We start from the raw sequence: 18,622 nt of genomic DNA, 5'->3' as shown, positions 1-18,622 counted from the left end.
TGGGAGATATTACAATGGAAAATATGAAAGATAAGTATTGGAGGGGACAAAGCTTTTGCATTTTTATAAATCTATACTTAGCTGTTTACAAATGTGCCAATGTATTTACCAATTACAGAAATGTAAGCATTTCAATGCCAACCAGGAGACCAAACTGAAAGTTAAAGGGTAAGGATGAAACCCACAGGCAAAACAGAACCAAAGTTCCTGTGAAAAGGGTCTGTGAACCCTGTTTTCTCCCTAAAATCACTGTGACCTTGGCCTCTACTATCAGCTGCGGAAACAGCGGAGGCTGTGCTGTATCAATATAGTATGACCTGGACCATCCACACACAAAATACCATGTCAATTTGGGATACCACCTGCTGGCTAGGGGGACATTGAAGGGTCTCTGCTACTATGTCCTATGGGAGCATTTAGCTTGGAGAGAAGATGCTGCACTGACACAGTACTATTTGCATCTATATAAATAGCTGGCATATGGGTGGACATAACAGGATGCTAGATTTAGTCTCAAAATAAGAGAGTATCTTCTAACAATTAGAACTGCCCAGAAATGGGGTGGGCTGGGTTTAGAGGCAGGACACTTCCAAGCACAGGCAATTCGTAAGCAGAGACTGACAAGCCATTCACAGACCTCTTGTCAAGGAGAGGCGGGGCCTGCAGAGGGCCCAGCTCGGTGACCTCGAAGGTCCCTTCCACCTCCGAGATTCCAGGACTGCAGACACTCTGGGAATTTTCCACACAACTCTGCCCTTCAAAACTGACGTATTTGTCCATTACGTAAGTCCTACAGGTTCAAATCCAGATTTCTACAGTTCTTATCTTTTAAATGAAATCATTCATTTACTTACTCGAATGAACTGATTGAATTATATAAATTTAAGCTGCAGTTCATAAAAGTCATTACTAATTCAGTAAATATAAATTGAGTAATTGGTATGAACATGGAGGCAGGGTAAATGGATTTTTCCACTCAGGATTTATTATAAAACAATCTGAAATCGTGTGTTATCTCAATCATGTAATCTGAGTAAAATGTGATTCTCTTGTACATATAACATTTTTTGTCATGTAGCTTTATAGTGGCCCCCATTAAAGCATTTCCTAATATAACAATGCCGATTCCTGCTGACGAAGACATGAGAAGCTAACCTAGATTTTAATTGGGAAGTAGTAAGTTCTTTATGCCTGATTGTGTGCTATTTCCCATTGCCTGATGGTGGGCAACCAGGCCAGGGGCCTCACCAGGTGTGACACTGGTGGGAGGTACAAGTGTCCTTCCCTGGGCTCAGGGGGGTGGGGGAGGGGGAGGTGAAAGGAGACAGCTTTGGTAAGTTAAAGTTGGGAATAATCAAAATAAGAAGGCGATTTGAGAATAATCAACACAAAAATATGAGTAAAACACACGATCTAGGAAGTTAAAGAGCCAGAGAGAGAGAGACAAGCAAAGCAGAGTGATTGGGTCCTTGATGAGACCCTATATAATAAAAGCAGGAATTATTGCCCAAAGCTAAGGTGTATGTATGTACTTTCCTATACATGCAATGGCATGGCACGCAGAGGATCCACTGTGCTTAAACAATCAAGAGATGACAGAAAACTTAGGAAGAAATAACATCCACTGATAACACTAGACATTAATAAATAGGAAATGGACTTCTAGAGGAAAAAGTGATGTCATCATCATCAGTGGAAGGCAAGAGCCTTAAAGGAAGCAAAGCAGAGGGCTTGAGAGACAGGTGGCAGAGAGGACCTCTCACTCCAACCATATTCTACCAATTTGAATATGCCCTTGAGGAGAGGGGCAGGGTTGCCCCATTTAGCACTGAAGTCACGCATTCTGGGAAAACCCTGAGTTCTGGACAAAGCAGGCTGGTTGGGCACACAATCCCTAGGGGCCTCTCCTCTTGGCATTTGAGGGCCACAGTTCTCAAAGAATTTCAGATGAACTAATGAGGCACTGAAAAAAGCAGAGAGCTGTGCAGTGCCAAGGGGGCAGTGCCAAGGGGGCCGAGAATAGGACACTCAGAAATGTGGAGTGATCCTGCTCCAAGGAATGTGTAATCCAGCTGGAGGATGAGGGAACTACTGGAGCTGGGAAGGACTCTCCATCCCACCAGGTCAGGGTCCTCAATAGAAAACAGGCAAGGAAAAAGCAGCTGGAATGGCCAACTTACGGGCCTTGCCAAGAGTCAGAATCAAGACTTGTAACTTTGTTCATCTAAAGGTCTTCTTATTCAAGAGACGATAATTCCATGTATAGTATCTTAAGGTTCTTAAGAAATACAAAGAGTTATAAATGGTTGTGATGGTTAGGAGGAAAGGAAATTGCCCTTGGCTGAGTACCCCAGTGTCTCTGGGGGGATTGGAGACGGGCCTAACAGTTGGAAGGAGAGTGTGGGAAGGAGGTATGGCAGGCAGAGCAGCGCAAAGAACAGTGGTGGGAAAGCAGGTGTACGTTCTGGGAAGGTGAACGTCGAGTCGAGTTATTCTGACTAGAACTAAGGCCAACTAGTGGATTTGTGATGAATGAGGCTGTAAATTCTGGCTCTCGCTTGAGAATGAAGAGCCTGGAATGCTATGCTAAGGAATCACCAGAAATAAGGAGAGCGGAAAATGAGAGTGCTGTGATTTAAGGAAAAGATGAGGCCCCATTACCCTTTGTGCCATTTTTCTTAACAAAAATGGAAATCAACTAAAAGTACAAAAATAAAAGATTCGCCGGATATATTTTGGTACATTCATGATATAGAATACTACAGATTTTTTAAAAATAGAAATGTATTTTTTTGACATGGACACGTGTTCAGATTATATGGTTCATGGTGGTGGGGGGGGAATGAGGTTACAAAATAGGAGGCACCACTATTATCTGATCTTTAATTTTGGGGGGGAAAAGGAAAAAATGACAGAGGGGAAAGAAAGTAAAGAGAAATAAATGGAAGAGAAAGGAAAGCAAGCAAGGAAAGTAAAAACTAAGTATCTACAGAAAAACACTGGAATAACTTACTTCAAAACTCTAACGGTAATGCTTCCTCTGGGTGATCCTAGCCTCCCTGTGTGGAACATTGTGCCTACAATGGACATCAATTATTTACGTGGTGAGAAACCCTAAGGTATGAGAGCTCACAGAATGCCCTAAGATAGGACAAGGAATCAAGCAGGGAGTAAAAGCAACGCAACAGGTATTAATCCTGTCACAAGCTCTGAAAGAAGTCTTCTTTGATTGGACAGTACTATTTAGCAGGAAAACCTGTCTGTGGTTTGCCTATTTCTCTTTAATTGTCCCTGGGAAATGCATATCACAGACAGCTTCTGAAGCATTCCTGGGAGAGTCACTAAAACTGAACTTTTGCTGAGTGGATTTCACTCTGAAAGTTAAGGGAGCAGCCAGTGGGAGACCTTTAATGGGAATGCAAAGGTAAATCCATTAAGGTCTCCCCAGGAAAAAAAGGACTGGTTTTCCCTCTGTTTAGAAAGCTTTCAAGGAGAAGCCTGCATTGGAGGTGGGATGCTGTGGAATAGGCTGGAGCTGTATTGAGTGATCTTCGGAGAGCCATTGCCCCTCCATAGGACCCAAGCCTTACGCTCCATACCACACTCAACGCTGTCTCTGTAAACTATACTTCTTCCTAATAGGAAGGAACAGAAATTTGGCTCTAGGTTTAACTATTTTATTTAGAATATAACACACAAACACACACACACACACGTGCAATTCATAGGTGTGTGTACATAATTAAATTTTATGTAAATATATTTTTCTCCATATATTTATTTATTTTTACCCCCTACATGTAATTAACTTCAACAAGTTTACTTTCCCCATTTTAAGGGACAGCTCTCACTAAACATGCTGACCATAAAACAAACTCATTTCTTCCAAATGGACAAGGGAAGGACGATAGAAGCGGGGAAGTGGGAGGGCTTAACATTTGTTGAATTACTGCACCGCTGGACACTTCATGTTCGATTTAATTTTGTCTTTCTAACATCTCTTTCCAACAGGTGTCATTACGGATGAGGACCCAGAGGCTCAGAGTAGTTAAGTAACCAATTTGAGACAACACAGCAAAGAATAACAATAACAAGACTCAAACTCAAGCCTGTGTGACTCCACAGCTCACGCCGAGGCCCATTCGTGCATTCCACGGGGCCTCCAAAAATCAATGTTCCTATTATTTCAGAGGCCCAGGCAGCACTTAAAGAAGGGGGGTGGATTAAGCTCTATGTGCAGGCAGATAGACCGTATTAATAATTTAGGTTCCGCTAAAGCTGCAGTGATGCTCTAGGAAAGCAGGTCAAAGCCAAGAATGCCAGGCGCACCTAAGAACACCTTCCCTCCTACATGCACACAAAATCCCCAGTAATCTACCAGAAATAAAAAAGATAATGCTTATCAGATGTCAAATGGACACATAATTATGTTATTCTTATCCCATGGAAATCCCACTCGGAGAAAGACCAGGATATGGCTTCACACACAACCGAGCAAGAGAAAGCCAGGATGCCTTCACCACGAGAATGAACGTCTGTGCGAATCAAGGCCAGGACTCACATTCGCCAGGCCATAACACAGTCCAGAGAAAACACACATGTTAAATGTATTCATGGTCACCCTCACAGATCCAATTTCAGTGAAGATGAACACAATCATCTTTTGAAACGGATCACAGCCTGGACTTGAAGAGGATTATTGGGATAGCTACTTCTACACTAACACAGACGAGTGAGTGTGTGAACTTCCTATGCCTGAATTACTAGTATTAATATATTAATTCTATCTGGAATAAATGTGCATAATGAAACCGTTTCTTTTTAGATGGCAAAGGACAACTCCAGCTGAGAAGGCAGAGTAAAGCAGGGATCGTTAACAATGGCCATTCTTCAAAAGGAAATAAATGAATTGTATTCAGCATTTTTCAACATCAATATGGTTATCTTCCTGTTATGTAAGGGCAGGCAAATGTATTCTGAGTGTTGACATAGCTAAGTAAATATATTCATTATGCGATTGAGTCAGGTTGCAGTGACCAACCACCGCACAGAGGGACAGGAGGTCCTCACGGAAGAGGGAGGGCGCAGTGAACAGTGTGGGGAGTCAGTGACCTCAGAACCTTCCAGACAGCCTCTCTCCTTTACCCCTAACCAGCCAGGGAAGAAGAATGTGGCCAGAAATTATGAGACTGATCATTTTGGGGGTTTACTAATAGAAAACAAAATACATTGTTCGAAGATATGGCTTTGGTAAACGTTGCTTCCCTAGACTGTTGTAAATCCACAGTGCCAAAGTCAATTATGATCTTGTTGTACCTGATTCAAAATTGCTCTGTGCTTTGGAATAATACTTAACGTCCCCATGTAACATTTGAAGATGAAAATGTAGAGCTTAAGTCATGCATCATTATTTAAAAAGCATTTCTCATCTGGTATTTATCACATAAAACCAATGACAATAACACTGGTAGCAAAGAGAGGCATAAAAATGATTTAAAAACTGATCAGAAAACGGAAAAAAAAGCCCTCTCCAGGTGCAAGAATCTTATATGTACAGTAAGTAATGTGTAAGCAGAACAGTGAAATGGGGCAGGTGGGAAAGAGAAGTCTTAGGGTGTGATAGTCATGGGTTCAAGTTCTTCTGTTTTTTTGCTCACTGTTACTGATAAATTCAAATTCTAAGCCTTCATATTATCACCTGCAAAATGCAAATAAAACCATCTAACTCAGAGGGTTCATTCAAGTATTAACAGAGAACAGCGTTTGGCACCTACCAATTATTTTATTGTAAACTAGAGGCCCAATGCACGAATTCATGCACAGGTGGGGTCCCTCAGCCTGACTGGTGATCGGGGTTGATCAGGGCCATCTCGCCCAGTCCCTATTGGGGCCAGCTGGCCAGGAGAGGGGGACTGCGGGAGGTTGGTCAGCCAGGGTGAGGGGCTGATTGGGGCTGGCAGCCTGGGGGTGAGGAGGGAGGGACTGAGGGAGGTTGGCTGGCCAGCCCAATTGGAGCCAGCTGGCATGGAGGGGCAGCAGGGGTCATTTGGGGCTGGCTGGCTGTGGCGGGGAGGAGACTGCAGGAAGTTGACCGCCACGGGAGGTTGACTGTGGGAGTGCACTGACCACCAGGGGGCAGCTCCTGCATTGAGCGTCTGCCCCGCAGTGGTCAGTGCGTGTCGTTCGGTGGTAATGGTTGTTTAGGCTTTTATATATAGATGGAATTTAACACTTGCTGTGGGGTGACTGGCAGGGTGATTGGAGGGCCCCTTCTGGCACCTACCTTAGCTGGCCTGGCACCACCTGCTCGCTGGCCCTGTCCCCTGCTGCCACCACCGATCGCCTCCCTCTGCAGGGCGACTGGCGGGGTGATTGGGGGACCCCTGCTGGCACCCACCTTGGCTGGCCTGGGGCCTGCATGCTGGGGGCAGCTCCTGTGTTGAGCATCTGCCCCCTGGTGGTCAGTGTGCATCATAGCGACCGGTTGTTCTGCCATTTTGTTGATTTGCATATTAGGTTTTTATTATATAGGATGAAACCTAACACTTTCTAGCAGGTTTCCTATCGATTCAAACTGAGACTCCAATTTTTGCCAACTCCTGTCCCCAAATTAAAGTTTTTTATTCATTGTTCTTATTGTCAAGAGGAGAAAACGAGTATTACTTCATAAGGCCTAAGAGATATTTCCTATCCTAAGAATGACTAAAGAATTTTAACATATTGCTAAGTGAAATAAGTCAGCCAGAGAAAGACCAGTCTCATATCAATTTCACTCATATGTGGTATCTAATGAACAAAATGAACTAATAAGTAAAATAGACTCATAGAGTGCATGCTGACAGCTGTTGGGGAGGTGCTGGTGGGCTGGGGGATGGGGAGTAGTGGGATAGAGAAAAAAAGAGAAAAACTCCTGGACATGGACAACAGGATGGCAATGGTCGGGGTCGGGGAGTTGGAGGAGAGTGTATGGGGTATAAGTGGTGATGGTCGGAGATGTGACTTGGCGGGGGTGGGGGGTGAACATACAATCCTGAGTACAGATGATGTGTTGTGGAATTGTGTACCTGAAACCTATACAATTTCATCCAATAGTCACCCCAATAAATTAATAAAAACAACAAAAAAAGGAATTTTAACATTTTGTCTATGTTATCAGCTGAATAAGCTTTTTGAAGTTGGTATTAATTTCTTACTACTCCACAAATTGTATTTTAACTTCTAATCTAGGATCTGAAAATTAGTCTGTTTTGAGGCCCTTAGTAAGTTAGTTAATAAAACCAGCTTCTTCCACAGCTTCTTTCTCATAAAATCAGCATGAAATGGAAGGCATCAGCAAACATGTGGGAATATACTCATTTCAAAAACCAAGAAATCAGCCAACACAAAATGATATCACTACTTATAAAAAAATAAAACATTTGGAGAATTAATTTTGTTCATGTTTCTGTTAAGGTAGAATGCATTTCAAGAAAATATGTGTTGTGAAAGTGCCTTGAAATTCATTTATTACATCCAGCATTATCATCCTTCTACCTTCTTCCAAGCCCCATTGTGTACTTTCTTTTGGAGGGAAGAGAGAATCACAAGGATCCTTTTAGGAATTTTCTAGGGGCAGAAAACCCCAGCATGGCATTCCATGGCCCAGGAAAGATTCATCTCATGGAGCCCTGTATTCCATGCTCTCAGTGGTGACCTGGAATGATCTGGGTCTGGTAGGGAATGAGGAGTGAGGGTGAGAGTTGTAGAGTAACCACAGGGCTGGAAATCAGAACGACCTGGGTTTGAATTCCAGCTTTACACTTATGCTCATTGTGCAGCGGTGGGCTTGCTGAAACATTCAGAGTATAATTTGCCTAATAGAGAATTGGGATAATACCACCCATGCATGAAGATTCAATACAACAATCTACTTAAGGCATTCAGTAGAGTGCCTGGCCCACTGGAGTCTCTCAATGGATTTTAGCTCCACAAAGAAGGGGTAAATTCTCCATAAACTTTTGCTATTGGTTATCTCATTGTACTATCCTTCTTTAAAAGGTGAAAAAATCAGAGTCTATAATAAAAATGTCAAAGAAGAGATGATCAGGTTTGAGGTTCAGTTTTTCTATTTGGTTTGGGTAAATGGGGATGTTTAAACACTGATAACTCTAAGGGGCAGTTATTGAACGGGACCAATTTGGGCCAGGGCAGAGTAACTTGCTGTGTCTGACTGAAAATTGTAGAGGCCTTCACAGTGGCAGTCTGAGGAGGTGGGGAGAAGGGAATGTGCTGGTAAAAGAAGGCCGTCAACAGGCCACTTGGGTTCTGAAACCACGTATAAAAGGTGATAACTCTACACTGGTCAATTATCCTCTCTTCCCTCAGTCGTCAACTATCCTGAAACTGTAAAAATACCACCTCGTTAGTGGTCATGCTACCCAGAAAAGGTGAGAAATTGGTTTGGTAATAATATATATGTATGTATCTTGTAGACATATTGTACAGATAACTTTTTTCAACAGTAATAATATAAAACCTATGCAGTGGAGGTTATTTCATTCTGCCCAAGTAGGTACTTCCCCCCCATAAGTATTTCAATGTTTATGTCCAAATCTGCAAATAGTTTGTTAAAAAGATGATTTTTTACTTCTTCTATATGTACACATGGTTCTTAAATTTTCCCCAATGTCTACCTAGGCTATCATTTAACTACTCAGAGAAGCTAATTATTAATAGTGTTAATGAATGGAAAATGTATTTAACATATGAGTCTTCAGAAGTATTTCTCAAAATGTCAGATTTAATCCCCAAGGACTGTGGAAAAGTCTGCAAAGAGCTGAACTGCAGGATGAAAAGGGCTGTTTAAGGATGCCAGTCCATTAGTGAAGTTCCATCAAATAATTTTCTGAGTGCTTACTAGGTGTAAAAGTTCTTAAAAGCATTCTGTTTTATCAGTTCCTTAGCCTCCTTATTATTTAGTCACTTGATTATACCTGAGAGCCCATACTGTAAGGGAGGGAAGCTAGAAGGCCTTGTTAAGTACTCCCTTTATGCCTTCATCGTATTTCTACTCCTTACACTGTGCATGCAAGTAACGGATTAATATTCCTATTTGACCAACGTGGAAACAGAGGCTCAATGCTAATAAGTCACAGCTGGGATATGAACTCCCATCTACTAGGAGGCCCAAGGCCCATCCTTTCCATCACCATGACTGTAGTACAGTAAGTCCTCACTTAACATCATCGACAGGCCCTAAGACTAAGTGGAAAATGATCTACTAGTAAGGAAACCAATTTTACTATGAACAAGAATGAAGTTCCTACAGCATCCCATCAATGTTATAACAAAACAATGTCATTTGAGGACCCGCTCTATTTAGCTCTTTTTCCACACTTTCTCCTTATTTTGTGCCTGTTTTATTAATGTTTTTAACTCTCTGCTAAGCAAAATTTACCATGTTTTTATACCCCCTTCAACTGTATAGACTTCTTAGAAAACTGTATTTCATGAGGATAAACTAATACAGCTCATACTGTTGACGTTACAAGGTTTTTCGGGGTACCTACAGGTAGATTATAAATGTTTCAGTCACTGGCTTTTAGTTGCTGGAAAGTCTTGGACTTTCTTCCTTCCAACCTCCCTGGCCAAGTTCTCATCCCTGTTCTTTTCTATGCAGTCCACATATCCTTCTCACCTGGTGCTGGTACCAGCTGGCCTTTGTTCTGCCACAGGCAAGCTAGAGACCTGGCAGATATAAAGGTTAGTCTCTATTCTACCCACTTCAATGGGCTTTATCTAAATTCAAACAGAACTGATGGCATGATCTTAATTAGTAGGAGGTCACCTATGACTGAGAAATTAACTCACTGGAAACAGCTAAATCTAAATTGAAATCTATACATTTTATAAGCTGCTGCCATATTTGACAATGATGAACCATTCCAATTCATGACACTCCAAGCAAGGGACTTCGAACTGCAGAGATCTTGGTTCCAAGCCCAACCACTTACGTGACTGAGGCGAGTTACATAACAAACTTAAACTTATAGGCAAATGCCTCTGTACATGTGGATAACACAATGGCATAGTGTTCACATAAATTCAAATATGAGAAATACAAAAGGCAAAAAGGAGGTCCACCAAAAATATATTCATTTTTAACTCCTGTCCTTCTAGCTATGTAGAGTGGTATAACCAGAATCCGAAATAGGGCTGGTAGATAGACCTACAGGTCCCATTCTTATACTACCAGTCCCAGAACAGTTACAGGTACAATGAGGATGCACAACACACTTTTATTAAATGAACAAATGCAGGTAAAATGAAATGAGTAAGCTAAACTTTTCTAATAATATAACTAGAAAGAAAATAAAGCACTTCCAAAGCTTTTCGTAGCTATGCTTAAAGAAAAAGAAGATAACTTTTTTCCGTATTGACATTCAATAAAACACACAGTTACACATACCCACACAATATCATATTTCCGGAGGAAAATTAAAGAGACAGAAAAGACCATGGGCCTGAAGAGTAATGAACAAACAGTTTAGTAGCTATAGAATGTCAGTGACAAAACTAACAGAACATTTTAGAATAACATATTCAGATATTAATAAATGTATAACTTATACTTAACAAGATCTTGCACCCTGTTCTTTGAGGGAAGGCAGGGGAGGGTGGGGGGAAAAGGGGAGAGATCAACCAAAGGACTTGTATGCATGTATATAAGCATAACCAATGAACACAGACACTAGGGAGAGTGCGGGCACAAGCGAGGTGGGGGGGGGGGGAACTAGGGGGATAAAGACACATATGTAATACCTTATCAATAAAGAAAAAAAAAGAACTTGCACTGGTTATAATGGTAATTGATCAAGAGCAAGAAAGTGTTAAGTTTTTAAAAAATGAACACATAACTTTATTGAGAAAAATGTACTGTGATAATAGACAACACAGAGAACCAATCAGCTGACCAGTTTTGTTTAATTGCTTCCCTATATCTAAATATCATCGAATGTCAAAGGATGAAGGTTTACAGCCATTCCTATGGGTGAACTAAGCCTCCTTGCATCCATCCTCTTCCAAACGGTGGAGAGTGGAGACAGGGCAGCAGTCGGATATACTCCAAGGGCACTTACCAGCCTGGCTTCAGTGACTTGTTGGCACAATTCCTGAAGGCTGAGGTTGGAAATAGTCCACTCATTTTTCTGTTTATTTGCCTGTTCATTATGAACATCAAAAACAACAGCAACAACTACCACTGTATGGCTCTTACTTTGTGCCAAGCACTGTCCTAATATTAATTCACTGAAATACCATTACAACACTATGACTAACTACATACTATTATATTCACTTTGCAGGTGAAAAGAATGAGGCACCAAGAGGTTTAAATAACTTCCCCAAGGTTACACCTGTGAAATGACAGTGCCAGCACCTGAATGTAGACAATCTCACTCTATAGTCTACATTCTTAATCATTACAATATATTGCCTCTCCCATCCATCCGTCCGTCCATCCATCCATCCATCCATCCATCCATCCCCCCTCCCTTCTTCCCACTCTCTTCTACCACCTACTTTTCACCCATCTACCTATTCTGTAAGCCCTAGTAGGTGGTAGTAGGTGATTATAATACCACCTCCCCCTCAAGGAGCTCATAGTCTGTTGGGTGAGGCATACATGTAAACACATAATTACAGTGTAGAATATCAAATATGCTGATAGACTCCAGTTCTCTGGGGAGCCTGCTTTCTCTATGTGCTTGGCAGAGCAGGAAACAGGAGGTTCCCTTCATCTCATATGGATACACACAATCATCTCCCCCTCAAAAGCCCAGCTGCTCAGTATAAAACCTCACCCTGCCTGGCATCTTACATCACAGATGCCAAGGTACCTAGGTAAGTAGGCCTGGGGAAAGCCTGTACCATGGCAGGAGGCAGGAAGCACCAAGACTCTCTATTAAGAGATAATACTCAGTAGTTTTTATCTCCTGAAATCTATTCTAAAATACTTAAAATGCTTTTATCCTGAAAGAAACTGCTCGAGTTGCATTACAATAAACCCGGTCGTTAAATACAGATTCCAAAGTCCAGTGACCCAAGGTTAAGTCTCGGTCCACTACTTACTGGGTGTATGACCTCAGAAAAGTTATTCATGCTCTTTAAGTCTTGGTTTTAGCTGTGAAAAATGGGGATGAGAATAACACCTGCCTCATAGAAAAAATGTGAGAAAAAAATAGGGTAATCCATGGGCATCACTCTGCACACTGCTGGCTGACAGCAAGCACGTGATGCTGCTGTGCGGTTGTTATAGCAACATGTCTCTGAGGATCTGAAGTTCTAGTGTTGGTCATTTTTTATTTCATTTTTCAAAATAAAATAAATTCTTAAGGTAAAACATTAACTACATACACTGTATAGTATCATAGTTAAGACCACAAGCCAGAGAGGCTATTCAAATTGGAATCTCAGCTCCACCACCGATTACTGTAGAAACTTTGAAGGAAGAGCTTAAGTGCTTATGCCTCAGTTCCCTCATCTGTAACCTGGGGATAATAAAAATACTTTCCTGGTACATTCTGAGTGGTCAATAAATGTCCTGGGAGAACAGACACCAATCCAGGAAACTTAATTCTCCATCTTCCACTTCAAGCCAGGAATTTGGCAGTTACCCTAGAATCTGATCACTCCCTCTCACATCCTACACACAGCCATTGCCAAGTTCTATTGCATCTTCCCCTAAATATCTCTTGTGTGCGACACCCTCTCACCACTGGCAGTCTTTGCTGGGTTCCGGCGCTCTCAGTATTTCTGAGCCTGTATCACCATCACTCCTTCCTGACTGCTCTCCTAAATGCTGCCTTCAACACTGATGCTTGAGTGATGCTTCTAATCTAAACCATTAAGCTATTCAATCTCCTAGTCCTACCTCCCCCATGAATCAGTTTCTGCCCCTCCCTCATTTAAGCAGGATAATCCCAACCCTGTAAAATCACCTGGCCCCTGACTATTTTTCAGCCCTTTTTCCTGCCGTACACTTAAGTCCCCTCTGTTCTAGGTATTCCAAAAACAATGTCTGCTTTCCTCACACCAATGTTCCCTCTACTTCCATCAGTTAGAAACGGGATTCCTGTCCTGCTTGTCTATCTCGTCCACTCTCCCTCTGAGACTCAGCTTCACTAAAAACCTCCTCTGAACCCATCTGAGTTGAATTCTTTCTGTGGGTTCCTGTGGCTCCCTCTTCATACTCTGTGTAGGGAGCTAAATAGTGCACTTATCTTTTTTCTCCTTCTGCAGGTACTAATGTACTGTTATAACCATGCCTTGTTCAGCTTTGTCTTCAACAATTAATGTGATGCCTGATCCACAGAAGACATTCAATAAATGTTTGTAGAAAAAGTGGAGCAATGAATATTCATTCCTGCTCTGTCACAGAATAGCTGTATGAGTTCGACACCAATCGTAGAATTGCCATTTTATCTCAGTATATCCCTGTGTCAGTCATGTATATAGAAAGGGGGACTCCATAAATGCTTCCTTTTTTAGTATAAATTTCCTTAGGTCACCTCAAAGGTTTTCTTTTTTGTTTGCTGTTGTTTTATTGACAGGACATCCTATAAGCACACATGCATACATAATAAAAACATTTATTGAATAAATGAAGGTCGATTCTCCTAAAACTTCTCACTACTGAAACATTTTAGTTTCTATAAAGAGGGCAAAACACGTAGGTAAGTGGCACCAGAAGCCAGTGGCAACAAGGGAAGGGCAGGGGCTGAAGAGCGTTCATGACTTCTAATGCTCATGGGCTCATGGTAGCTGGGCCATCTACTGCCCAACACCTGTTAGCTGGGACCCTGCTGGGTGCAGGAGATACAAAGAATTACTCTCTACAAGCTGCTTAGTGAGAGCCTGGATCCGATATTAACACACCCAAAGGCATCTGCCTACCTTTGGCACGCCTCCCCTTGCTGCCAACCTAAGTAGCCCACCAGGAAAGGAGACTAAAAGGGGAAAATATATCAGGAACAGGAAGAGCAATAGGAAGGTGTGGGCAAGAGATTTGTAAATGCAGCAGTTAAGAAACTTTTAAGCTAGATACTCATTGTAACTTTTTTTTTTTTTTTTGCTTTAAGCTAGATAATTTGGTAATAAAAAGATTAAGGGTTCATCTACTTAGATGTGTTTCTTTTTTAACCAATAGGAAGATTTCCTTTTTTGTTTGTTTTTAATCATCACCAGAAGATATCTCTTTTTTTAAAAAAAGAGAGAGCGTGGGGGGGGGGGAGAGAGAGAGAGAGAGAGAGAGAGAGAGAGAGAAATTAATGTGAGAGCCTCCCATACTTGCCCCAACCAGGGTGGGAAATTGAGCCTGCAACCGAGGTATATGCCCTTGACCGGAATTGAACCTGGGACCCTTCAGTCTGTGGGGTCGATGCTCTACCCACTGATCCATACTGGCTAGGGCAGATTTCCTTTCCTTGACATTAATGTGGTGCCAAGAATAAAACACATCATTATTAAAATTCAACTAATTATAAATTCCTAGACGTTTCCTATTTTTTTCACTGATAATAACTTATTCATGGTTATCAATATTCATAATAGACCAAATGTATAACTTACTGGATTTTTAAAAAAACTTCTGAAATGTGAATTCTAGGCTAAATGTTATAGTTTGGTTATAATCCTTGGTAATATCCCATACTGTATGATGCTGTGTCATGGAGCTATAAAAAAGATTCATCTGGGGCTTACTCAAACCTGAATTGCAGGGACACCATGAACCAAATGTCTTCTTTTAGAAATTAGATGGTCTATAAGTTTTTCCTAAACTTTTCCATTTTGTGACTTTATGAGAATATTCACTATTACTTTTATGTAATTCAAAGATCATAGAAGATATTTCTGCATATGAGCAAGAGTATCTATTCCCATAATAACCCACAGAATATTTAAAATCACCTTTTGCAATTGACATGGGGCCTACAATATGGAGCGAAGTAACCCACACGCCTTAATTATGATCCTAGAAAAAGGTAGGAAAAAGAAATGCCACATCAAAACAGTTCACTTTGTAGGGAATAAGAGTTATAAATGCTATACCGCTGAAAGGAATCTAGGGAAGATACTTGTATCCTCCGACTAATCCTACCTTAACTTTGTACATAAAAAGGAGTCCATGAAATATCCATAGCTCATTTGACTATGACTATTAAATCTCCCCTAATACATGTAGCTTTGATAGGGAATATCCACTTTATACTGTGTTAAGAATTAACAAGTACAACAGCAATGGGGATTGATCCACTTTTTGGATCTACTCTGAGTGTCCTGAAAACAAAACACTGAAATCTGCTTGCACACTGACAATAGCGATATTGATATTCCCCCATGTTCCCTTCTGGTTGCTAAGAGATTGACATCAGGCAGACTCTGTTGTACTCCTAACAAAGCATTTTGGTCCACAAAGCATTTGCTTCAGCTCAGTTGAGTCCAGAAACTCCGTTTGCCTCACTCCTGTCCTATTGGCTTCCAGGGGCCCAGGCACCGGGGCAGCAGGCCTCCGCTGCGGCTGGGGGAACTGCTGTGCATCACCTGGCTCAGCTAACGACTTACAGAGGCAATGACGACACCATGTCCTTATACACATAGGTGTGCCTTTCCTCATGTTTCTCAGAAGCCAGTTTATCATGATGAGGGTGGGCAGAGGTGTGTGGAGGGTGGAAATCAATAGTGACCTACCCACAGACAAACCTAAGGCAATACAATTAGGCCAGAACCTAGTAAAATATGGCAATTTCCTAACAGACCCCACTGTATGAGGCTTTGAAATATGCCGGCACAGAATTTCCTAACCTAAGTTTGAACTTCTGTGAAATAGGTTTAAGAAGTTTATTGACAAGAATACGGAAGTGGGAACTACCTAAATTCATCACCTTGCGGCAAAGCAACGGCAGCCCTCCAAACTCAGTCTCGTGAAGTCCGCCATGTAACAAAAGGCAGAGGTGACTTCTATAGATCCCAACTCTAAAGAAAATGGCAAGGGCACCAACAATATTCACGGCTGCCTCCAAGGAGAGGCTCATGGGGCGGGTGAAATCTGCATGTCATTTAGGAAGCACATGCACCACTGCTCGGAGCAAATGAAGATTATCTTTCCCTCGGGAATTCTCACAAAGAGACATAAAAATGGTTTATGACCCGGCTTCTGTATTCAGACCACAGAGTTTTCATCAATTTTTATTCATTGCCATGGAAGAAAATTGCTTTGGGGCCTCTCTCCCGGGCCGGTACCTAGGAGTCATATTTAAGGGCACAGCTACCCAACACTCAGTAATCAAACACCACTGACCTAGAAGATTCCTATTTTTTGCCCTGCCTGAGAATATCGGTAGGCGATGATCAATGCCCAGGCTATGACTGAAAGCAATCAGTGTTGAAGGGTGCCAGCCCCTGCCAAGTCATGGGAATCCCTACATTCAAGTTCATCACTCTCACCCGGCAGAGAAAAAACAAGCCCCTGTGGTTTTAGCTGTATTTAACAAAAGAAAGTTATTTCTAGCACCTTCTTCTCATTGTACAACCTGACGAAAAGCACCCCATCGCAATAAGAGGCAGAAGGGGAGAAAAGGGGGGGGGGAGAAAAAACGCAAAGCAGGAAATGACTGTTTCTGCTACCTCCTTCAGGGTACAGATCTGCCTGAGCCACACACATGTGACACAGTTCTAGCACAAAAGCTCCCTTTCCGAGGACAGACCTCTCAGAAGCCAAAGCCTGGCTGCCTGGCCTCTCCCTCAAGCCCAAGTCCCCGCAGTCCATGCAACCTTGGCTGGGCTGCAAAGAAAGTACTTTGAACTCCCGTGCACACCTTTCTGTGTCATGGAAACATGCCGGTGCCTGTGCAGAGTGAAAGCACCCCTTCCTTCCGCATCAGCACTGCAATCACCCCACGCGGGACAGGCTCTCCCCTCGCCTTGCCCATCCGTCGGCCATAGGACTGTATCATCTGTTCCCAATTTACACACCCAGTTCCCACTCCACACAGCATGCAGAAAGAGCCCTTCCTGCTGCTCACATTTGCGGGGAAGAGATGAAAAGAGAAAAGAGGCCAGGCAAGATGTGTGCCCTGGCGCACATAGCTACCTTTTTCTTCCGATCCCGGGACCGTTTGCGGTGTTTCCTTTTTTTCTCGGTCTCTTCCTCGGCATTGATTTCTAAATCCCTGTTTTTCTTTAACTGTGAGGCCGCATGAGCCATAATGCATTGAAAGGGATCCTCTCAGGCAGGCAGGGCTTCCCGGTAAAAGGTGATATCCTCAGGCACCTCCGATCAGGCTCGCAGCAGCCTTCCCATCACGGGAGAGAAACCTCTCACTAGAAGCAGGAAGACTTCCAAAATGCCAAGATGCTGTGGACGCTGAAGCTTTTAAAAACCCAGAGGACGGTTTCCAGGCTTCATCCTACACCTTCCTCTACCTGAACCTTCCCACGAGGGTGCAGCCATTGTAATGCATGGGCCGGAGTGGAGAGACAGCTGGGACAGAGGAAGCTGTATTATGGCTGTGTCCCCTGCCACCAGCTGGAAGTGTCTAAGTGATTCCTCGGAAGGGGGAACGCTGCAAAGGATGCTTCTCCGGAGGGAAAAAATCAAGAGTCACCCCTCATGCAGGAGCAACAACCCAGCACTGATTCTGAAAACCTATTTTAGAATCCTGCGAGAAAAAGACAGGGCTGCAATTTAAGCCTCACCACTAGATCTGCACAGAGCATAATTTAACCCGTAGCAGAATGGAGCGGTTCCTACTTCAGTTTAACTGCTGATGGTGACAAAATATCTGAAATGAGATTTCACAAAATACACGAAATTTGGCGGTGGGGATCCCGACTGCATTGTGGGGAAAACAATGCATGCATTGCTGGTCTCCACAGTGCATCCTTTATGCTGAACTATGAGCCTACATGCATTTTGAGGGAGAGGACTACAGAAGGGCCTGTTGTCTTTTTAAAAACAACATGCTGATTACAACACATCACACAGGGAGACGTGCGCATGTTGGTGTATGGAACAGATGCCTGATTCAGAGCAGCTCCCCAGGACTCGCCTCGCATGCGCTCCGAGGGTCAGAGGACGGGGGACCTGGGCTGTAATCAGGGTTTCTGAGCCGCTGAAATGCAGATTGGCTTTCATGTTGGGGTTTGCTTCAATCACCTTACTATTTTTGCCACCTGAGTCCTCAATGACTGCAGCCTCTGAATATTCATGATGTGAAGTGAAGCAGCAGCAATGCACAAGGCCTGCTGGGGTATCTTCCGCTAGGCTGCACGCACTGGAAGAAATGTAATAAGTCAGGGCTATTCTCACACACACACACACACACAGTATTCACATGGCTTTAGCGAGAAATGACTGAAATATCAGACTGGACCTATATTTGGGTCCCGATAAGAAGCCCTACATTCACTGAGAAAATGAGCAGAATAAAAAAAAAAAAAAGATGATGATTTTGTTGAAAACTATGTGTGCTTCCAATACCCAAAGTCCAGAACTTTGGGAATCAGTGCATTTGACTCTGCGGGGATGACGGATGCAGGGTGTGAGGCTAGAGCAAAAGGTCCAAAGGGGGTGTGGGGACTTCTC

The 18,622-nt window shown here is 42.7% G+C and overlaps 1 protein-coding gene across 1 annotated transcript in view; it reads right to left on the bottom strand.

The window, feature by feature from the left end:
• Window positions 1–18,348, bottom strand: part of ANK3 (ankyrin 3) — a 294,328-nt gene extending 275,980 nt beyond the window's left edge. The window contains exon 1 of the mRNA XM_081104730.1: window positions 17,129–18,348. Within this exon, the coding sequence (XP_080960856.1) occupies window positions 17,129–17,242 (114 nt within the window). The 5' untranslated portion in view covers window positions 17,243–18,348. The remainder of the gene's footprint in view (window positions 1–17,128) is intronic.
• Between the last annotated feature and the right edge of the window lie 274 nt (window positions 18,349–18,622).

This window comes from Myotis nattereri (assembly GCF_964212035.1).
Source record: "Myotis nattereri genome assembly, chromosome: 13".
In the NCBI taxonomy this organism is placed as follows: Eukaryota; Metazoa; Chordata; class Mammalia; order Chiroptera; family Vespertilionidae; genus Myotis; species Myotis nattereri.
The sequence above is the reverse complement of the archived record's forward strand: the minus strand, read 5'-3'. Positions and strand labels throughout refer to the sequence as shown.